Below are 24,640 nucleotides of genomic sequence, written 5' to 3'. Positions count from 1 at the left end.
ACGTCCACATATGCATGTGAATTTGCATTTCATAGCACCTACAGTACTGCATTCATTGCCTTAAAAACCACAAGAGAAATGTGGTTGCAGCCAAAAAAAAGTATGAAAGAAAATAATCGACCCATTTGTTTCCAGTAGACTCAATTTTAAAAAGTTAATTTGAATAACCTGAAAATTTGATAAATGATGAAGGTCTGTTGGTATAAATGCATAATAATGGTAGAATAACCTGTGAAACACATTTCAGGCATATAGCCCTGATCAAATTACTGATTGCTAGCCAGTACCTCATTTTGAGACTGGCTCCTGAGCTGCTAAGATGTGACAGGGTTGTTTCAAGCAATTTTCATGTGTAACCCATTGGACTGAATTTAAATAACCTGTGAATGCTATCTAAACAGATGCACTTTATCAAGTCAGACTGAAGGAACCAAATTAAGTTTAGTAGGTATGTCCTCATATGATTCATGCATAGCATCTCATGGAAATATATTTGAAAAGCCAGCCTGCATGCTTTTCTTTCTGTAATCTTTAAAGAAGACAGCACAATGAGTCAGACTGCTGAGCTTGAGACTGTTCAGAATTCATTCACTGACTCTACCTGGAAAGCTGACAAAAAGAATCAGCATAGACTCCATCAGCTCCACCTCCTCTCTTGCTCCTTTTGTGGGTTTCTACTCCTCCCTTTGATATTTTATGTAAATATTACAGTTGCCTGTAACAGCTTTCGCTTTTGCATCAGTGGTTGCAATAATTCCCCACCTCCACTAACGTACCAGACCAATGAACCAAAAGACTGTATTATTTCCTAGGGAACCTAGGAAATAACCTTTCAGAGGTTACTTATCCTTCCCCCACTAGATCTCTAGGTAGAAGCACACACATGGTTTTTCCTAAACTATACTGCCAAAATACCCCAAGTTAAAAAGCTACCATTAAGAGTGTTTGAACTAAACCAGATAATTTTCAGAACTGACTTTTCACAGGAACCTATGCTGAAGATATGTAGCTGCTTGTGAAAAATGTAGTTCTCTCTAGCTGGTGTAAACCAGCATGTATTCAGTTGGTGACATGTAAATCCCTGAAGTATTAATGTGTTTTTTAACATGCTGCCTCTCATTTTAAAGTTTTTATGTTAATCATTGTGTCTGCCGGAAAATAAAATATATGAAGTACATTTTTCCTTAGTGAGTTAACTTTAGTTCATTACCAAGTGTCAACTGTTTCTGAGTTAGCGTTGATTCTCCTGATGGCTCTGTATTCATTCTAAGAAACAGTGGACTGAAATGCTGGAAAGATGTTTCTGTAAGTTCTGTCTTGATAGAAGTTACCAATCTATGCAGGCAGATATTGTCAGCTGCTATTATTGCTTTGCTAAATACAGTTGTCTCTGATTATCTTCAATAGTATGCATATCATTCTTTTCTCAGTTCAGAGGCTGGTAACTTAATGCATGAATATAATTTCAGCCATTAACTGCATAACCTTATGTATGTTCCTTTCCAGTTGCAAATATCATGTTAGAATCCTCTAGATGCACTGCCAAGATCTTGCCCTCATGACGTAATCTTGCCTTTTTTGTCCTTTACAGCCAACTCTTTCAGTACGTTATTGATTATTGTTCCACTGTTTAAGCCTATCACCTTTCACAGTCATGCATTATTCATCTGCTTCTCTTGCTTTTAATATTCTTAATGCTTATCTAATGTTCTCTTTTTTTACGGCAAATGTTACTGGGTTTAGTAACTTTTTTATTCTGGAAAAATAACAGATATGTCTGTCCTCTGTAGTGTCTTTTTTCCCTGCCCTGAAAACATGCAGGCTTACAGTCTGGGTGGTTTGCTTGCTGCGGTGATCTTGATATGAACTGATTGTCCTTCATTAAGTACATTCACTCTTGCTTCCAGCTTAAAAGTGAAAGGTGTTCACTTTGTGTGTAGTTCAGGCTGGTGGGAACCTGAATTGAAGTTCATGTGTTCTGTGTAAGCAAGATCCTTAACTCCACCAACTTCCAGGGGACTCATACATCTTAAACCTATTTACTGCTTTTCTTATCTGCAGAAGGAAACCTAGCTGTCTGGGTTCTTGGAGTAAAAGTCTTTTAAAGAAAACCGTTGGAATGGCTATGAGCTAAAGCCTTTTTTATCATGTAATTCAAATTTATGTTCTACCCTGACTGTATTTCCCAATGTCACTGACACTCATGTGCAAACCCATAGGATCCTTCTTTGCAGACACTGAGGTCTTCTAAGTGTTGTACAATAATAGACCTCTTGGCAGCTGTAGACACCTGTTATTAAGAGAGATGATTTGCTGAATATGCCTATACATAGAAGTTTTCAAGTGGATACAATTTACATAGCATGTGCTGATGTGCAGTTTGCTGTCATAGGGAATGGTACTTCTTTGTATATGGAAGAACACAGCTGAAAGTAATCACAAAGGCTGCAGCGTGCAGTGGCTGAATGAGTTCCACATACATGGTATGAAAAATCTCCTGCTATTTTGAACACTAGGGCAACCTGAGTTTGTTTCGGTTTGTTTTTTTTAATCAATATATGGACATATTTCTGCAAAGTTACTGTGTGGACCCAGTCCATTTTAGTCACCTTTTTTCTGCTGTCACAAGCTTTACGAGATGTCTGTGCTCTAGAAATCCTATTTATTATTTGCTGCTATTTTACAAACAGCTGTGATATTAGAAGATTCTATCTTCACACACCTCTTTTTCAAAGATCTTCTGTGACTTCATAGCTTAGTTTAGGTTTCAATATTTTTTTAAAGAGCAAGCAAAATACCTTCTGCCTACACAAGTTTAAAGAGAATTGTTATTAATCCATGTGGTTTCTGATTTTTTTCCCTTATGGTAACTTGATGTCCTCCAATGCTGGGGTATCATGATTTTAGGCAAACTGAGCTCCCTCCTCTCCCCATACAGATGTTCCAATAACTATAATGTAAATACTTCTATGAAAAAATTTTAGACCGGTTATAAAGTAAAGGAAGGGACGTTCCTTCTTTAAGGGTACAATATCATCAGAAGTTTTCAGCATTTGGTATACTCTGTGGTCATTTTGACCATCAAGGGATCTTTCAGGCAACACTTTAGGGAAGTACAGACATTTTATTTAATCTATTTTACATTTTATTAAATCTAGTATTTCTTATGATTCTTATGATTTTGAAGTTATTCACACAGATATGGAAATCAAAGGTAAGTGCATGAGACAAATGCACTTTATTCTCCTACAGAACAAGGCACCTATGGGGATAAACTAAATGTGACCCTGAGAGCTGTCAAGACAAATTAACTGGTCAAGAACCATCTAAACAAATTCAAATTTAAACTGTGTAAAATTAAAAAGAGGTCTCTCAGCTATTGTACTTAACATTTAGAACTCCAGTGTTTAAGGAATGAAATGTACTTTCAATTTTTTTTCCTAAAGGACAAACTTATTTAAAAAATAAACAGTAATGTCTGAAGCATTACTGAGTTCTTGCCAGCATCCAGAATAAGATTAAAAAGTCATGGGAAAAAAGGCTTTTTTTGAGATGAAAATTAATTCAATAGAAGTTATCATAACTGCCAAACTGGTAACCAATCTTAATTTTCCATGCAGATGAGCCAAATGCCACAAGAGAGTATTAAATCACAGGTATTTCTTTGGAGCAAAGTCCTTTTGGTGAGAAAGGTAATTTCTCATGAAAAAGATACAGTCTATATTCTGAAAATTGGCTAAATCATACTCATGAAATTAAATGTGAACAAGAAATATTGGGAGGCAGTAAAGTGCTGAAGTTAGGTGTTAGGGATAAAATGTTTTGATGATTATTGTTAGTTATGGGACAATTTGATAGAGATACTTATGCAAATTCTGGTATCCTTGACCACATACATTGCATAACAGACTATTAAAACACAAGGCAATTAAAGATCTAGTTTACATTAAGACTGCAGTTATAAAATCTTCTGGAACATAGTTCTCTTAGAAGGTCTTCACTTCTTTTGAGGATCTAATGATTCATATTCTGTTGTAAATGCGTTACTAAATAATAACCATGCTCATTCCACAACTGCTGAAAATACCACGATAAGCAGATGCTCCAAAGTCAAGCTACTAAGCCAGTCTGTGCAGGTCTCACACTTGAATGCTGCTGACAGTCACCCTAGTAATGCAGTGGGGAGATAGCTACTGGGCTCTGGTAACAAAGTTCCTGTGCGCCACTTGAGTGCTTTTTTGAACTGTAAATATTCTTAATTGAGCCAAATCAATTCAAGAATTAACACCACAGTGCAGATGTTGTAGATACACAGTAAGAGCTACTGACCACAACAGTGCACCAGATGTATCTGAAGTAAACAATACTGTTCTTCCAGCCGGTGTTTCACAGAAAAGCATACAACTGGATACTAATTGTATGAAGGTTACCTTTAAATCTGTTGTATTTCTTCTGGAATTGATAAATGATACAGTCAGTTGGGAGTCTAAGATTTAGGAAAAGACGTATCTGTAAAACCCATACAGAAGAGTACATTGTATCATTTTTACTGAACTGACCTTCCATGTAGTTGTCATCTATCAAAAGGGACAACCAAAATGTCCAAAAGAACTGCCAGAGAAGCCCAACTCTGATATGCCAGATACTGTACTATTTCTGAGCGGTGGTTTCTCTGATAATTGAAATCCACTTTTTTCTGATTCTCAGTACAGATAAGTTATTTTGTACAACAGTTGTTTATCTGTGCCTCCCCTCATGATCCTTCTGTCGTTTCTTTTAGCAGCTTTGCTCATAAAAGCCCACTCACTGCATGTATTGATTTCTGCTGTAGTTGCTCCCTAGACCTTTGTGTTATCACTTTTATGATACTTATAATAGCAACCCTCCTTTACAAAGTGGAGATCCCATCCATAATGTACGTATTTTCTATCAGAGCAACCACATGTTTTTATTAGGTTCTGTTCTCATTCAACCTTTGTCTTTGATGATGTTCTTGCTTTGGTCTGAGAAAATGGAAAAATTGTGTGAGTTTGACCAGATTTTTGTGCATTTCTGAAGACCTGTATGAACTGGTGGTTACAAGAGTTGATTCAGCTTTAGCTGAACTCCAAAGAAAACGGAATTCAGGATGAGCAAAAGCAGACATTTTAGGAAGAGAACATAAACATCAGTCCACATTTTAGGCAGTATTTTGGGATGCTGTTTCTTGCGTTTGAAGTACCCTCTCTTCTGAGACAAAATGTACTGAGAAACAAACCCTTGCAACTCTTACCTGTGTAAAACAAACAAAATAAATGTCTCATGGAATCAAATTTGTTATAATTTTACCACACACACACCCTTGCTAACTTCCATTTTCCTCTGATGTAACACTTGAAATTGAGCAGTTGGTTAAAAATTAAAAACTGAAGTGAAAATTGTGAAACACAGGTATAATGTGTCAGTGTTCCACACTCTAACCATGCCTTTTAATTTTGTAGCAATCAATAGTGGTAGGGCTGAGAAATGGTAGAAACCTGAAAAAACTGACAGAATAATTTCTTTTCTTCTTTTTCTTTTCCCCTGCTACCTATAAAAAGCAAAATAAATGTGTAAGATTATATCAGCCAGGAAAAAATAAAATCAAGAGGGAGAGATGTGATGGAAATTCCTATAAAATCTATTCTGTGATTAGAGGTATCATAAAGCTTATGAAGAAACACAGAGGATTGCCTGGAGTTTTCTTACAACTCAGAGTCATCATCACATGGTGGGGCAGACAGTTGTACTCTGTGAAACAGCAATATTTTCCAATATATTTATCATAGCAAAAGGAAAAAAAATATTACATTCACTTTTTCAGTTAAAAAAGAGATAGGCTGGGGAGTCTGTTTGGAACTGAAATACAAAAAATAGTGCCTTGTCTATTCATGAATTAATTAAAATCTATAATGCAGAGAGTATCAAAAGTGAAATAAGCAAACTTTACATATTCAGTTAATGCCTATCTTTGAGTGTACTTTCTATGTCTTAAAGGTCTGTACAGTGCTGAACTAAAAGAAATCAAACATAGGAATTTTATCTATTAAATTGCTAAAACAAATATTCTTGAACATAGGACTGGTTATGAAGAGACAGTTCTTGCTTTCCGTGTTTTAAGATGGGAAATAAGAGAATGAGAAAAATGGCAAGTTTCTTAGCAATATGAAGCAATGTACCCCTGCAGTGGTTTTGGACATTATCCATGGCTTTAGTTCTGGAAGTTCCACCCCTATAATTAATCTACAAAGAAACCATTATTTTCACCTTCTTTATGGTGATAAAAACTGTTGTTCACTGGAAATATGAAAACAACCTGATATCCTTGCCCCAGGAACAAAGTTTCCCGGTTCTATTTTACCACCAGCATAAATGTGTCACTTCAAAAAAGGCATGCAGATCTCACATGGGTCTCCTCTCCCACATCCACGTGGCGTGGGGGCTCCAGCTACTGCTGCGGTCTCAAGGGTGGCACCCCAAGCAAAACATATGAAAGGCTGTAATAACATACCTGTTTATGCTTCAGAATTCAAGGATGGAATTTGTGATAGTGTTAGATTCTCAGTGTAGAAAGGAATACTGGAAGTTTGGCTGAAGAGATATGCTGTCCTATTAGAAGAATTTTTCTGCCTAAAAATCCAGTATTTCCTTGCACAAAAGGAATATTAAAAAGGAAGACTAAAGAGTCTAGACAAAGATGATGACAGTTCAAGCTTTTGTATGGTCAAGGGAGTTCTATGGCTGAAGATTCTTCATTTTGCTGTAATTCTCCTTTGTAGTACCTACATTTATTGGGTTACTGTACATGGTGGTTAAGGAAAGATTTTTTGTTTGGTTTTGGTGTTTGATCTTTGCATCTTCTGGTTTTGAAAATTATCAATATTCTAGGCCAATGCTTTCTACATAATAACAAAGTATGTTGCAAAGACCCAGCTATACCTTTCCAAAAGAGTTGGCTGTTCAAACACAATGTTCCAGAATTGTCCATCTGTCTTATTTGATGTCTTCCTCAGCCAGCTCCTCCTCCTTTCTGAATTTCATGCAGATGTATTTTTTTTTTTTTTAAGGATAACATCAAAGAAGCCTGTATGCATGTCAATCTCACAGTGATACTTAGCACATTGCTAGCGTTTATGTTATGTAAATGTAAGAGAATCACTATTTGAGAAAAGCTGCTACAAAGCAGGTAGTGATTTAATGAAAAGCACAAAGATTGAAAGGGGTTTGCCAGAGCCCTGTGTGATGTGAATGTTAAGTAGCCCGCTCACGTCATCAGCTTCCCTGCTGTACTTTCCACTCTCCCTCCTTTTCCAAGCCAATTTGAATACAGGAAACTGCGTGCTAAGGAAAACCTTCAACTAAATGTGTAATCAGTCTAGCCACAATCAATGCAGCACAGTTAATAATTTTTATTAACTGAATTGGCTTTTCTTTTTTTGCTGTATCTGCATCTCTTTTGAGACTGGAACGTGTAAGACATTTAGAATGTAGTTACTTTTGGAAAACTGCATTTATACAATCAAAGTTAAAAACAAGGCTATTCTTTTCAAGGGGAATGTTCAGGTAGTATATATCTAAACACCACAAGCATATGTCTAATGCATAGTTTAACATGCAAGTTTAGCTCTGAGGATCCGACTCTTCTCTTGAAGCAGTGAAAATGTGAGCTAATGCAGCTGAAAAAACTTTTACTAAGACTGTAAAACGCCTATTAAATGAGAGTTTGCTGGAGTCAAGGAATTTCTGCTCAAATCAGTCATGGGATTACAGCCAAGCTAAGCCTATAGGTGTCTAAAGGGACACAGGAACAGACAAATAATCAGCACAAGAGCTTTTTAGGTTCACAGAGCCAACACAGTTTTTTGGCTCAGCAAGCCTACAAATTTTACCTTAATTCTTTTTCAGAAAGACAGAAAAGTGCCTTTGCCATTGGGGCACTTCAGTTCCACCAAATGCTATTGATTTTTTGGGTTTGTTTGTTCATAGACACTAAATAGTACCACATTCTAGAAGTAGACACGTTGATTTAAGTGGACCATTCAATGCATGTGCATGTCACCTGTGGGTGAATGAAATAGTTTTAATTATCTGAGATGAAAAATTAAAGTGGATTTGCCTTTACATGTATAAAAGAGAATTCCTTTTGTTTTTAAACCTAATTGTTTTTGTTAGCAATACAGCATAAATCCATTAACAGTTGGATGCTGTGATTCATAATGAAAATGTACCAGTAATTTACATTGGTGGGGTGATAGGAGAATGAAGTATCCCTGTAAGTGCTCTTTTTCTTATATACACACTGTCATTAGTGAAAAGTCCATTGTAACTGCTGCAAAGTTAAATTGCCTAACCTGTTGCATTGTTCAAAATACATGAAACAACAAAGCTGAGCATTTAACACTGGGAAAAGTAGACTGGATAGTTAAATATTTCACTTCATTAAAATCTATTTTGGCACCACATGATACAGGAAATGAATGTTTTTATAGAATTCTCTGAGTTTTTAATCTAGTAGTCTTTCTTTAACATAAGTAAATAGACTAGTATTTAAATGCCTTTGTATTCCAAGGGATTTGAACTCCCAAGTGTAATTTAAGCCATTTAAAATTAATAAATATTTTATAAAAATACAGAATATATCATAGTATAATTACTTAAGATATCTTGCCCAGTATCTGAGAAGTTTTCTATAATTCTTAACTATTTCTTTTGTAGAAAAACTTCATTATCAAGAAAGAGGATATCTACCCACATACTTTTGATTTGTTTTCTCCTATCACATCTTCTTGTTGTCCTCACCATCCTTCTCAGCCTCATCCTAATATAAATCAAGGAGCAAAGTTGCAACACTTTAATTTCAAGCCTGATAAGATTACGTTGTTAAATATTGGTAGTATGTATTTTTACCACTAGATTTTTTTTTCAAACACATATTTCTGCAGTGGCAAATTTCAGCTAAAGTCAATGGACACTGATTTCTAACTGCTATGTAGAATTTCAGGTTTCTTCCTGACTGACCTGCTTAAAATAATTAGCTTTTTCCTTATGTTGAACTGACAGCTACCTGAGAAACAGCAGGCATTCTCAATGTTAATAATGATATGCAGCCCAAGGCTTTTTTCTTTAAATTACTAGCATAAAGAAGATTGCAGCAAGTCATATTTGTTGAATAAATTTTGAAGATGGTTTAGCTTAATGGAATCAAAGACGAAATCAAAATACACACCAAAAAAAAAGGAACACAGAATTAATATTATATATTCCTGTAGACTCTGGTTCACAAAGTACTTGGCTTATGATGACCAGACTAATGTGATTTTGCTTCCATAAATGATTCCTGGCTAATACTTGGGCATGAATTACTATGTGACCTATCAAAGATAGCTGTAAGCGTTGTTTGGCCTTAGACAAGAAGAAGGTTCTCCATCATGGCATGGAGATAACACAGTATCACTATGTGAAAAATCATCAGAAGTATGCATTACTGAATCAAGATTCATTGCTCATCCTGCACATACTCATAATAAGAGGTACTCCCTTTAGTAAACTAGGTTCCTCTCTAAGTGCCCAGGGAGTGGAAATGACGGCCACAGCAGTGACTCCCTCAAGGTATCAGGGAAGCTAGGAAGACTTAGCTACTCGTTTGTTAGTTCCCCAGTCCACTAGACTTCTTGTCAGACCATAAAAAATACAGCTGCTGTTCTTTCCCTAGATTACATTACCTTATGTACCCACTTACATCTTCTAAGTATACACCTGAGCATTTGCACCAAATTTTACATCAGTACCTTTGTACTAAGTAAATCCGTACTGTCTTGACATTGCAGTGCAGTATGAATCCAGAACATACACACGTTTAGAAAGGAAGACAATTTACCACACAAAAATCTGTGCAACATAAAACATTTTCTGAAAATTAGTTTTGACAACAGGTACATAAGTTATTTTCTACTTTGAACATGTTTCAAAATAAGCAAACTCAGTAACCTGACAAGCATTGCATATGCTTTCGGAAAGCTGTGAGGCATAGCAGGGACAGTAAGGAGCTTTCATTCAAGAAGAAAGCACATGGAGCAGTCCTTCTGAAGGCCTGGATTCTATCATTAAAAAGACATTTTTGTTGTATTTCTGTAACAATTAGATAATGATTCCTAACCCATATGCTTGTACCAGATGTCTGACCCTTCACAGGCCAAATCATATTTATTCCTTCAGATGAACCATTTCATATTACTTAATAATAATAGTCAAGATCATTATTTTGATTCTCATCACTTCAAATCCAAACACAGCAAATTTGATGAATAATATGCTTCAAATTTTTCCCTTGATTAATGGACTAAACGTGTCCAAAAAAATGCTTCAATCTTGAAGATGTGATTTCCCCAGTGAAGACATTGCTAGCCACATCTTCTTTCCTGGAGCAGTTTCCCTGCACTGTGAAACAATGGTTGTGATTCTGAAGTGCAAGCAGCCAAAAGGAAACTTCCATGTGCCACAGATGCTGACAGTAATAAGTACCATTTCTCTGCATTTCACCCTGCCTCAAGAGTTGTTGCGCTTGAAATACTTATTACCTGTAAAGCTCAGAACCTTTATCTGCATCATATTTGGTTTGGACTTCTCATATCTCTTTCAGTCCCTACGAGCTCTGCCTGTCACTGCAGGCATTCTCTTTAGCAACTCAAAAATGCCCCAAGCCATGCAACAGCAGAGTTTTGTGTTTAAATACTGCTATATGGGAGACACCAGAGCCTAAAAAAAGTTAATAGTCCACAATACACTGTTGCCATTAGGCTTTGATAGTGAATATTGCTTTGTGCCAGGTTACCTGATCTGAAAAGGAAAACTTAACAAACAGCAGGGTGCTGATAATGATCCTACATTTGTATAGTGCCTCTCATCTCAGAAGGTTTAAACTCTGTTGTAAAAGCTGCACAAGGACAATACCATCCTTAACTGAAATGCCAGCTGCGAACTGAAATGTGATTGTTGTTCAAAACAGAAGTGAACCATGCAATACAAGCAGTGAGAACAGACAGCGCAATCTACCTTCTAGCTTTCAATAGGAGTGGATGAGGATACAAGTTTTAACACCGTTCTTCAAAGCATTTTGACTGCTTTCTATCACGTCAGTCTGTTGGAATCTCAGTTTAGATCATGTTACCATGTACTTTCCTCAGGATAAAAATGGGAATGACACCATGATGACTTGGTTTAAGATGGATTTATAAAAATTATCAATTTCTGAATCATAAATACTTTTACATTAGTGTATGCATTTCCAATCCGATGTATCTGCAAACCAGTGCCAGTGCCTCTGCATATAAGCAGTACTTTTCACTTTCATTAAAAATTGCAGTTGTGCAATTCCCTATGTACTTTTTATAAGAAGTTATCCCTGCATTTGCCCAGAACTGCATTAGACTACTATGTCTTCTTTCAAAGGATTTCTAGGTAGTTTCAACTCCTATATGAGCATACTCCTTGTCTGTAAGAACTTACTGATTTTTAGAGTCAAATGAGTTAAAACACTGGAGTGGGAAACAAATTGCACAGAGGCAAAATGGAAGATAATGAACATTGGAAATAAGCATGGCTTTAGTAAATGTTGCTTCTTTGCTAGTTCCTAGTTGGTTCTATCAAGAGAACTCTTTGTAGAGCAATATAAATTTTAAATCAAAAAAAGAGAATGTACCAGTGCATGACCGTACTGTGATCTAAAATGTCCCACAAGAATATTTCCTAATTATACTGCTTGATCAGTTTTATTACCTTAGCCAGAACAGCCAGTCTGCAAGAAATACTGACACTTGTATAAAGAATGGTATACCGTAATAATGGATTTATTTTTACATAGTCATCTCTCATTTATTAGACTGACTTGTGGACCAGGTTTACTTGTATGAGATTCAGCTCGATTTCTATTAGCTTTAGGATATCTATTGCAGAAAATTTATAACAAAACATGCTCTTCTTGTTCTGTTTTACTGTACAAGTGGTTCTGATAGTCATTTGGATTGAAAGCAACACAGATGATAGTGCATCCACAGTTTATAAATATTACTGAATTTCTAATTTTTCAGTAAAAATCTCAGATGATGCCCCTTTCCTAAGATTATTACAGATAAAGAGACTGTGGGATAGACCTTAAAGAAGATCACACGCTTTCTTCAAAAACACCATTTCCAATAATTTTGAGGCATCACTTTAATTTATCTCAGAGCATCTAGACATGTAAATCAAGTTTGTTGAATAATCTTGCTTACAGAAAGTGCTAAGATGACTTTTAGACCAAAATAATGTGAAATTATCTTATCCTCAGACTCCTCTGTACTTCTTGGATGCAATTTGGAAACCTTGTTTATTTTTAACTCTCCAAAGAATCACAGTTCCTGTTTCAAAATATTCTAAATATTCAGACCCTAAAAAAGGGTCTGAAATTGGCCAATATTTTAACATATCCACTAAACAGTTCTTTTTTTCTGAGAAATTTGTATTCTTTCTCTGCACCAGAACCAAAAAATGCAAATTCTGTTATCATTTAGGTAATACTTAGATGGTAGCTGTGGAGTAGGGAAAGCCACTGGCTCCATAACATTTAGTGATGGTCTGATAGACACAAACGATTCATTCTAGTATATCTTGAACTCCTACAAAATCATAATGATTATGTTACTATTTTATGTAATGTATTAATTTTTTATATGATTGTGGCCTTCTCTCAGTCATCTTTATGAAATGTTCTTAACAGCATGAAGACATGTGGCTTGCACAGATAATGTTAACTCAAGTTTGCATGAATGCCTACTAGGGTTAACCATAGATGCAGTTTATTTGCTTCTGTTCTTTCACCATTGTTGTTTGCTTCATTATGAGAACAAATTCAGGCTGTTCCAGGATAGCATTAACATGGCCTAACAGCAAGCTATACAGTCTAATTTTGCCAGTGACACTGTTCTTTATGTGACAGTTTGCAAGCAAAGATTGAAATATGATTTCCCTCAAAAGATGGGATAATAGTGAGATTTGAAAGAATAATTTTTATGAGAATCCCAGCGATTCAAACCAAGTATGACATTGGATAGTAAAAAAAAAAGGAGGGGGCTGAATAATTTTGTATGCCCTGCAATCAGCAGGCCACTCACACATTACACAGAAGAACCAGACAGCTTTGGTTCACAATTAATTTCTGCCTGGACATATGACATGGAAGCTGGAGATCTAGCAAAGACATTAATAGAATACTTAAATACCTTTGAAAACCAATGCCTTTGAAAAAATTCCAAGGTTATGTGGAATTAATTAATTCCAAATGCCAGGATTCCTCATACATCAACATACTTTTATTGAAAAAGTTGTTCATAAAAAAAAAAAATGAAATATACAAGATATTTTAAGAATCAAGCATGCTATTTTTACACTAAAGGACCTCATAAGGGAGACCTTATCGGTGCAATAACTACAGAACTACCTTTAGATACATAAAAAACATGGAACTTAACAATGGAGAGAACAATCTAAGAGCAGCCCACAATAAACTGGGAACAGGAAAGCTTTTCTTCACATTCTAAGTGATACTGATGGCTTTTGGAATGAATCAGAGATTGAATTAGAACACTTTTATTGAATGATCATTTGAGCAATTTGGTTTCTAGTTAAAGTATTCCCTCAATGCTGATATGCAAATAATGATTTCTGCTGCTGCCACAACAACTGTTGATGATTTGTCCCAAGATTTATCAGAGGAACAAGAAATAGCGAATAAAATGCCCCAGCGTACCTTTCTTTCAGTGTGTGATGGTTGCCGTAGCATATTCCCTACTTGATGGTTGCCGTAGCATATTCTCTACTGGTTTTAAGTCCACTTTTGAAAGTCTTGAGAAGTGTTTTCCTCCATTTTTTCTGAGAAAATTACAATTATTTAAACTTATCCTTTAACTTTATCTGCCTTTTTATTTCCTATGCAAAAATTTCCTGCCTCTCTATTTATTGTTATAATTTCTCTGTTTTATTACTTAGATAATTATTTGTGGTATTTTTGATTGATTATTCACTAGCTCTCTCATTCTCCAAAACTTATTTCTGGAAAAACAGCATCTCTGAGCTACTGCACTAAGTAGATCCATTTCTTTTTATATGACATTCAAGTGGTGAATATTCTAAACTTCTCTACTAGTTCTGAACTTCTCTTACACTACTGTACCTGTTCCCACCAACTGCATGGTTCAAATGCAAGTTTTGAATTGTTTTTTCTCTGCTTTGAATGTCTTTTTCCTCTGTAAATCATAAAGCTGTTGCCTGCACAACTAAGGAAAATTCTCAGTGGGGTTTGGCAATGAACAGTTAAAACCTCTTGACAATGGGCAATTAAAATCTGTTCTTAGCGTTCTGCAATTTAGGACATTTTCAGTATAAGCTCATTGTTCATGCTGAGTGATCAACAACAGATGCCTACTTATGTCTTTCCTGGTTTCAGGAACGTGCCCACCACAGCACATTCCTATCTAGTATAAGATATGCTCCTATCCACTGCAAAGAATTCTGTAGATACCATTGGGAAGACCTCTATGTCTTCCAGAGAAGCAGCATTTCATAGTCTGAAAAAGAAGTTAGAAGCACCCTTGAAATTCCCAGTAGTTTTTAATGTAGAATCAATGAAAAATCAATACAATGAAAAACAATCTTACAGCTGCACTGTAGAGCTACCAGAAGTTGTACTAGGGTTCTTTAAGCAGGTGGTTTTCACCTTGCTCAAATTAATCTGAGGCTGTTGAAATGGTAACTTTTTATTTATAAATGACTGTTTTGATGGAATTGCACACATTTGCAACATACAGAAACATTCCCTGTCTGCCAAGCTTGAGATCAAAACTTGCTGATACATGTCACTTGGTTTCTATTATCTACAGTGCTTAGTATGGACAAAACCGTGTTATTTTGAAAAAGTAGAAATATTTGCATTTCAGGTCAGACAGCATGTACAGCTGCTGAGCTTTCTGTTGTTTACTATACCGCCTGAACTCTGTTTTACAGGACAGTAAAAATTCCCATGCAGGACTGGACACGGATGGGAGAATATTGGGGAGAGGGGAGGAAAGGATTTATCACCCCCACATTGTTTCTTTGACTCTTTTGTCTCATTGCTCTCCCTTTGTTACCTTCTTCTGGATTTTGAATGCAGTTAACTTCCAACTTACCGCAACCCTCTCTGAGATCCTTAAGGTCAGAGCTAGAATTTTTTAATGTTAAATGGATGATGTCACAATCTGATGCTTACTCTCCATCTGATTATGAAGAAGGCAAGAAACATACTGCTAAAGAATAATATAAATAAACAAGAGAAGAGAGACAAAAAGGGCAGAGGGGAAGCTGGTGGAGAAAGACAGCTATAACTGCTCTTCATTCAAGTGATAATTGCTGTGTCTGAGTTGTCAGGCTGATGAGACTACTGTTTATCTGAACTCAAAGGTAGTTTTCCATGTAAACTAAAAAGCAGACATGTCAGATTAATCCTTTCTATAGTTGTAGTAGTTTCAGTACAGTTACAGAAGACACAATTTATGCCATAAGAACTGAAATCTGTAGTTTTTCTAGGCTTTGTATAATGTCTAGAATTAAGAAAGTGGGAATGTTTTCAGGGAATAAAGCTGAATGTATATTGTAAAATTACTGTCTGTTACATTTTTATTTTACACATGCCACCTACATTATAACTAAAATGCACCACAGTCTTTTTATAATTCATTTTTACTGGAAAACAGTTCGTGGAGAATTTGAGTAGGAAAAATCAAACATTGCATTGGCTTTGAATTCTTCTGAGTGCATGGTTACAGAAGGTCAACAAGGACACTTGGGAGCTGATTGAGTATTAGTTAATCAGAAATAATTTCATTTTCATTTGTCACTAGAGCTCTTCACAAATACAATCTTATAATTTTTTTCCTCTCTCTAAGTCCTATAATGGTAACTCACAAAGCATCATCTTTCCAACTCCTGTCATCACTGCAATGGCATCAGGGAATATGGACAAGTTTCATGTCTAGTAAAAAAACTAAACTACAAAAGCAGCATTTACAAAGTTGTTGTGGGGGGGAGAGGATGAAAGTATATTCTTGCTCCGCAATATTCTATACTATTGTAGTTTATTGAGTACCATACTTCATTTAATATCAATAGTGTCACTGATTTCACCAGCAGAACTACAACCTCCATTTCTGTCAGCGTGGCAGGACAGCTGTTCTCAAAAACAATGGCATTAAAAGGGTAAGTTCTTTCCTTTTTAGCTTTTAAACCTTTGTAGATGTTAAAAAAATTGTGCAAAACACCTCAGGACAAATTATAACATACTTTTTACTTCCCTGGCATATGCAAGCATTGTTATATTTATTGTGCCTCATGCATTTTTTCCTTCATTACAAACAGAAATGCATGACATTAAACACATCAGAAAGAGATGTATGGAAAATTCATTAAGTAGGACTATTTCTTTACTCAAGTACATGAAGTGTCCATCTGACCCACAGCGTACATTTAGGAGACTACCTTGAGGACAGCCTGAATGCAGGCAGCTGCCTTCCTACTAGTTTTAAGACATAGCAACTGGAATATAACTTATCCTATACTCCACCATCTAGACAGTGTTTTTCTAGCATGCACTAAAATGTTCGTAATGTATTTTTCTGCAAAGCGTAATGTTTCTACAACTGCTTTCCAACTTAGGTAATGAGAAATACCGTAACACTGAGGTGTTCTGCTACTTTTCTAAGTCATATAAATTTTGTAAACTTGTAACTCCAAAGTGTTTCACACAGAGTTCTCCATGTTATGGTACATGTGCTGATGTCATTCCTGCTAAAGCAAGGAAAAATTTAGAATCTGGAATTAGTAGGGCAAGAAAGTATTGTCAGGAAAGAAACCATGGAAGTATATTATGGCTCGGCAGGATCCAGTATCTTTGCAGTTTCTTGACAAACAGTGCCTCATTTAATGTGATCTGAAAGTGTCATCCACAAGATCCAATTCATTCTGAATTTTCCTTCCTAACATGATACATTGTGAAAGATCTGGAGAAGGTTGGTGTCTTCTGAATTTGCATTGCCACTCTGTCCTTTCTATAATGGTCAGAATTTAAAGAAAGTTGAGGATTTTGCATAATGTCTCTTAAAAAAGTATGGTCAGGTTACAAGACACAGTAATACATGACAATTGTATCTGACTGCCTATATTAAGGTTCAAGACAATAAAGTAAATTTCTTTACATAATGACCTGGAAGATTAGTTACGCTTGATAAATGTGACTTAAGAGACATTCATTTAGCTCAGACTTTTCTCTGCAAGCAGAATTACATTTCATTAAAAGGTCTGAATGTATCTGCTTTATAGATAGGGAAATTTTAGAATATATTCCTAAACCTCCAGATAATAAATACAGACCATTAAATTGCTAAATGTTGCTGAAATCTTTTATGGAGATAGTGCTAATCCAGTCAGTTCTTGGAAGATATATAGACCAGTTTCTAATCGGTCCTCAAGAAGGTGCTCATAAAAATGAGGTAATAGTGAACAGGGATGTAGAAATACCTTGGCCAAATAGTTTCCGTAGAATATTACAGCCAAGCTTGATATATGGAGGTCTTTTTACAATACTCTACTCAGGTTGTAGGTCAGCTTGCCACAACACTGAATATGGCTGCATGGTTACCGGGAAGGCAGGGGATGGAATAATGGACTCAGCACATTGTTTCATTGTCTGTCCAGACTGCCAGTTACAGGTTGAATTAAAAGTTATTACAGTTAAAGCCTTGAGGGTACCTCGTCCTAGTTAGCCTGCCAGTCTTCTGAGCTCCATAAGGTATCTTAACCTCTCAGATTGAAAGGAATGGGGCTGAGAAACGGGTCTGTATTTGCTCCTGGTGCTGAAACTCTGATGAATACTGTGTCTTCTGCTCTCAGGAGGCTATGCTGTTAGCTTCTTATCAAACACATTAAGATTTTTGAGCTTTAGACATTTGGAACAGAGTATTGACTTGAATACTTTGTCTCTGAGTTGGTTTTCACTAGAGTAAAATATTTTCCCTGCTATGTCTAAACATTATATATATACTTTTATTACTTACAATTTATAGTCAATATTGACTGTATCTGCTTTCATTTTCCTTGTGTACAGTAGGTGATAGCAAAAATATGACTAAGCTTGCCAGGACTTTTGGCCAGTAACTTTTATAAATATTAATTCTTAGCTATATGCAAATATTTTAAAAGAAAATGAGAAATACAATTTAAAGAAAATCAAGACAATGGAAGGTAAATTAAAAAATTACAGAGAAAGTAAAAGATTAAATGGAAGAGAATAAAGCAAAACCCAATGTATCCTCATACCATATTTAATCATCATGAGAGAGCAATTTGTCTGTGCTAGATTTCCTTTCCAAGAGACAGTAAGCTGAGATCTTGAACTTTTAGATTACAGTTTGTGTATGATTTTTTCATATTGTCTCCTAAATAAGTTGTAGTTGCTCCCCTGTTCCAATCTTCTCCTTGGCATAAGTATTCAGAATATCTGAAATGCAGATTCATCCCAAGTATCTACCTATGTCTGCAGCTAGGATAATCTTCTCACACAGGTGTTCTGGAAAATGCAACCCATGAAATATCCAGAAGGAAGCTAGAGCTATAATCTCTTTGGGACCATTTCACATGCTTCAAAGGTGAGGGTCATACACAGGCAAGAAACCGTCCCAAGACCTTGTCTGAGCTGGCAAAAGCCTTGAGAAGACATTAGGCCATTCTGCTGTGGACAGGCTTGGTACATAAACCGTTCTGGAGGGACATTTATCTGAGCTCTTCTTGGTTGTGTTTAAAACCTCCTACAAAGGAAATGGCCAAACCTGCTCAGACAGTTTTTTCCAACACAACTGTACCTAATACTGGGGACCTGTTTCTTTAAATACGGTCTTAACCACTCATATTGCAAAGTAGTCAACTCTGAGGTGTGCTCTGCTGGCCCTTTTAAAGCAAATAGTTTACAACATTCAGCAGCTGTTGCCAAAATGTATTACTAACAAGTGTTACAGTCTGAAACTTGTAAGAGGAATCGGAGAGGAATTGCAGAGAATTCTGATTCAGTGACTTCCTAGTGACAATTGTTAATGTGGTACTAGTGGAACACTGTAATCCAAGAGCAAGCCACAACAGTAAATTGCTTGTTTCAGTTTTGAAATCGGTAAGAGTAGAAAGAAAATGATGAAACCTTTACTTTAGAACTACTTGAAAATTCAACGTTAATTCTGAAGGCGTCTCTATTTGTGGCTCTCAGTTCTCTACCAAACCTATTTGTCTCCAGACAGAACTGAAAAGATGTTATAAAACCTATGTTTTTCTAAGTAAGATATGACCTTGGTTATCTACTCAAGTATCAAATTGTATCTTGTGAAGTTGAGTTCTTGCATTATGGGATTCTAAGGTCATGAAGGGGGATCAAGGAAGGTGAGCATCATCCAGCTCAGCACCTATAAGGCTGCTTTTGCAGTAGATCATCATATTTAGCTGTATTTCCAGTACACTCACTCTAAGATTTTATATATTACATTCTGTAAATAGAGGAGACTCCCTGGTTATGACATATTGCTACAGAACAGGTAGTGATCTAATAAAAAGCAAAAGGAGACTAAGAAGGGGTTTGCCGGAGTCCTGTGTGATATGAATGCTAACAAGTCCACTCACGTCATCAGATTCCCTGCTCTCGGCTCCCCCCACCCTCCCTTCCTTTCTCTTTTATGAGCCAGCTTGAAATCAGGGAATTACATGCTAAGGAAAACCCTTCAGCTAAACATATAATTATTCTGCACAGGATCAGTGCAGCACAGTTAATAAGTTTACCAACTGAATTAATTTTTATTTTTTCATGTCTGTATCTCCTGTTGAGAGTGAAGAAATTCTAGATTTAAAGGAGAAAAAATGGCTTGCAGTTGTGAAATGAGTATCTAAAGCTGAGCGTTCATTATGAGAGAAACCTCCACTGCAGGCTGTTGGCAGACAAACCTTACTGTCAGTCCCCAAGATTTTGAATAACTGACTCCATGTGGAGTTATTGCTTACAGATACTTCAGAAATAACTGATTTCCTACTTTAATTTTCAGCTGTTTAATAATATTCCGTTCTTCAAAAGTCACAGCTGTAGTCATTGCATTGTATTTCATTTCAATTCACCTGATTGTTCTGAGAAGTTAGTATTTATTTGGACAGGGATGTCACTTCACTGTAAATGGGTTCACATTTTGAATGACCTACTTGTAAACTGCTTCACTTAGGAAGCACAAAATCTTAAGTGCTGTTATTTGCAAAAGTACAGAGGATACCTTTTAGACTGTACTTACAATGAAAACACAAACTATCATGTTTTTATTAATTCTAAGTGCAAATAAGAGTCAGACGTAAGACCTCATACCTCCCCTCTGTGCCCCCAAACCCCCAAATTCTGTACAGGATTACCTTCTGTAGCGCATGCATGCATACTAAAATAGATGGCCTTTGGTTTAGAAGTGCTCACCCTGATAACCTGTTTGCAACTGCAAAGTGTCACAGAGATTCACAGGAAGTTTATACACCAAAAAGCAATCAAAGTCTCCAGGCAGAAGCATTACAGATGTAAATATTGACCTGTAATTTGTCATTTACACATGTTAATATGTTAAACTTCATCAAAGGAAAAAACGACCACGTTAGAAAACTACTCTATTTCTTAATTTACTTGCAAGCTTTATGGGTAATATTCGTTTTCCAACAAATCTGAGCAAGGCAAAGTTCTTTCTTTTAAAGTGCTTTTGGGGTCTGGTGCTTTTGGTATATATTCCCAGGAAAACATTTAAGTTCTGTAAGAAATGGGTACATACTGGGAGAAATACGTGCTGGTTTTCTGAAGTGAAAACCATTTAGAGAAATTTAAAATTTTGGAAAATTCAGGGAAAAAAAGAATAGTGCCTGAAAACTTGTTAAAAATATCTTCACAATTCTTTCTGCTCCTTCGAAAACTTTATTTTTAACCACAGTGCCTTCTGCTGTGTATTTGCTAAACTTTACAAAACATTTTTGTATAAAGATAATTTCTTTAACACAAAGTTATCTAGAGCCTTAAATTCTAGGTCCTCTGTACACCTCAAGAATCAATTTCTGAAGACTTGTATGGCCTTTTCCCGGTTGCCCACAGATTCATTTCCCAAGCTGAATTCCAGTTGAATGCATTCCTGAGAAAGGAACTGTGGAAAAACACAAGATGCCAACTTGTCATAATAACGTTCCTTAAAACCCTACCAATTTTTACTTTTTTGGCAAGTAACATTTCCTTAAGGAAAACAACAGAAGGGTGTCTCCTCTTGGTTGGGGCTTAGGCTACAGCTGTTTCTGATAATAGCACACTGTAACCAGGACGCATTCTGGGTAGCCAGGTCTCAAACTATTAACATAATTTCCGTGCCTTTCTTCCATCTTCTCTTCAATTATTTGGTGTTGCTGGTACTCACTGCTAGTTAATATCAAAACATATACTTTGCTAACAGCTTTAAAAAGTAACTTATGATAGCTTAAATAATTAGGATAAATTCAAGTTAAAAATGCATATTACTATCATTTCCCTATGAAATGTTAGAATTTACAACCTTTACAAATAAAACTAAATGACTACATATTTTTAAGCCACAAAAAAAGTTATAGTACACTTGCAATATTTGTTACTCTGTTTATTAACATGTTGCTATCTACAGTAAATATTCCACAGGTATATAGTGGTAATTTTTCTAAAATGTCTTTACTTTATCTTTTAATGCTGTCAGAGAAGTGTACCTTTCAGTATAGAAGACATATGTAAAAGCTACCTTATCTATCACTTGAAAATTACTACCCATGCAGACCTTTGACCTCTAAAGCATTAACAACTATTTAGCAGAATGACTATAGCTAATGGAGCTGACATACAGACTGTATTTAATTTACAGGCAAAGAGTGGCCACAATTTGGCGATTTTTGTAAAATAAGGTGTTTACAAGTAGTTTTAAACTAATTCTGGTATGTTTCCATTTGTGTGTGTGTTAGGTCTTCTCTTTGGCTACAACTGAAGCAGGCATTTATAAAGGTAAACACAGATAAAAAAGGGGTTTGTAATATCTGCATGGCAAAAAGGGACAAATAGGCACCTTTACTGTTTGTGGATCTGTAGCACTCATATTACCAAGGAAAATACCTATCCTGTAAATACTTCGATGTTCATTGCATTGTACTTACTTATGCTTAAGCCCAGAGGCACACAACTGACAATACTGTCTACTCCAGACATCCCTATGGATGCAGTATGCAGTCATGGTATAGAAATTTAACTGTAATACATTTAAAAACCTTTTGTTTGTATGACCTTCTTGCTTCCCATGGTACGCACTACATATGTTATGGATTACCCAGGATCTAATTAGTTTACATCAGAAAGGATAAAAAAGTAGCAGGAAGTATTTTTAAATTTAGCAATAAGTATTATACACATGTTGACATTTAGTTTACATTATAATTAGAATTATGAATTTAAATAGCATAATGATCTGTCCACCTCTTAAACCTTTTACGTACTGAAAATAAAGGTGTGGATCAGAAAACTCTCCTCTGCACATACATTAGGATTTGATTTCAAATGATAACATTGGAGTATGGGAATGGTTTCAGCATCCATCCTGATGACCTGCTTAAGACCTCCCAATTAATCTGAGTTCACAAACACCTGAGAAACAAACTACATACATTCCTCTGGATACAATTGTTTCATAATACGGTATGTTTGCAAAAGATCAGTTTGCTCATAATTGCAATGTGTCTGATGAGCCCCTAAGCAGCCTAAGTTCAGTTAAGTATGGAGATGTACCTCAGCAAAATGAAATCAGAACCATTCCATTATTAACAATAATACTTTGAAAGCTTTAAGATATTATAGTGGGCATCCAATTCAAGCCTCAAATAAGTTCAGTAATCACATTAAAGAAATTATTTCCATAAGTAACGTAGAAACAAAATTTGCACCTCTTCTCCTTATATAATGGAGATCCTTTGTAGCAGAAATTATTTGTCTCCAAGACAGACAGCTCATCAGAAGCAATGTATTAACCACACTAATGCATCCTACTGCGGAAATACATTTTTCCCCACTCTGGAGAAATATAAACCACTTATCATCACGAACAATTCCTCACCCTCCCATCCAACCCAGTCTGTTTGCAGCACAGCTGAGCATTGTAAGGCAAAACATGTCACAGCTTACGGCTGTGTTGTGAAACTGTGAATGTGCAGGGAAATCATCATTGCTGTCAAGTTATTGGGAAGAGTTTCCCCAGTGAAGCTGTGCTCTGCCCTGCGCGTTCCCCCCTCGTGCACCCCACGCATGGCACGGGCTGCACTGTCCACGGTACCAGCGACGGACGGGGACACGGGTGCATTGGACACAACAGCGGCGCGAGCAAGAGCGGCTGGGAATTCTGAGGAAATCGGGGCATGCCACAAAAGGAGCAGAATTCCTCAATCCAGCTACCGGTACCTTATGCTTCTTGTGGTACCCTAAACTACACACGAGTGCTGCACAGCCACTGCATCAGATCACCTGATATGAGCAAAACAGACCTAATCAGGGCAAATTTAAAGCAACCAAACATAATAACGTTACACTGTGCAATGCATAATGGAGCTATGAGACACAAACACTTTGCGTCTGCATTTACCAACAAATGCATTTGATTCCTACTCAGTTCTCGACACAAATTCCAACAACACGCTGCACAGCTTAAACAGCCTCTCTCCTCAGTCGTGTCTTTAAAAACTACTGTGCAAAGCAGCATACAGATTATTAAAACTGAATAAACTCTTCCCAAAACAAAGAATGCAAGAACAGATATGTAAATTGCAAGGATCCAAAGTACAGACAATACATGGTAATAAATGATCGTACCTTTCATCCAATCCACTACTTGCTTGGGCGTCCACTTGCTAATAGGTTCCATAACGAGAGCCATCATCAGATCACTTTATCATTCACACCAAAATCAGAAAAAGGAGAGAAAAAACGTATCAGAGCATGGCTGAGCTAAGAGAGCTGTAGGATTTTACAGTGCAGTCCAAAGAAGATGATGCTTTGTCCCTCCAGGTTTCTCCTGCACTGATTCAGTAATGTATAAAATTACACTGCTTGATCAGCTCTGGCACCTCCCCCACTGCACACAGCCTGCAACACGCTGGAGCACAGAGCCAGGAAATGGTGCAGTACGTATAGACTTACTTACAAAAGCCTCTACCCAGTGATCTACTTATTAGACTGGCACAAATATAAAATTATATTACACAGAGAGCAATTCAAGCTGGAGCCATTCCAGATACTGAGTTTTAAGGAGCTTTATTCCAACAAGCTCTGGGATCTTCATCAGGGAAAATATCACTACTGTAACTTGATAGCAGATTGTCTTGGCTTCATTGTGAATATGCTGACTGTCGCTCAGTTTAAAGTGAAGATAGAAATATCAGAATATCACTTGGCATCTGGCAAAATGCTGAGCATCTCCATCTTTACAATACAAAATGTTGCTGGAGTCTTACACTA

At 36.3% G+C, this 24,640-nt stretch overlaps 1 protein-coding gene across 3 annotated transcripts in view; it reads right to left on the bottom strand.

The window, feature by feature from the left end:
* The window catches only part of LOC308053679 (connector enhancer of kinase suppressor of ras 2-like), a 212,566-nt gene extending 188,222 nt beyond the window's left edge, over positions 1-24,344 (bottom strand). For 2 of the 3 annotated variants that reach the window (XM_080365214.1, XM_080365215.1), the window contains exon 1: positions 23,996-24,324. In XM_080365214.1, the coding sequence (XP_080221340.1) occupies positions 23,996-24,062 (67 nt within the window). In that variant the 5' untranslated portion in view covers positions 24,063-24,324. Of the gene's footprint in view, positions 1-23,995 lie in introns of all 3 variants that reach the window. The other variant, XM_080365216.1, reaches the window with a different exon arrangement.
* Between the last annotated feature and the right edge of the window lie 296 nt (positions 24,345-24,640).

This window comes from Falco punctatus, assembly GCF_963210335.1.
Source record: "Falco punctatus genome assembly, chromosome: 15".
Lineage (NCBI taxonomy): Eukaryota > Metazoa > Chordata > Aves > Falconiformes > Falconidae > Falco > Falco punctatus.
This window is presented reverse-complemented; position numbering and strand designations above follow the sequence as displayed.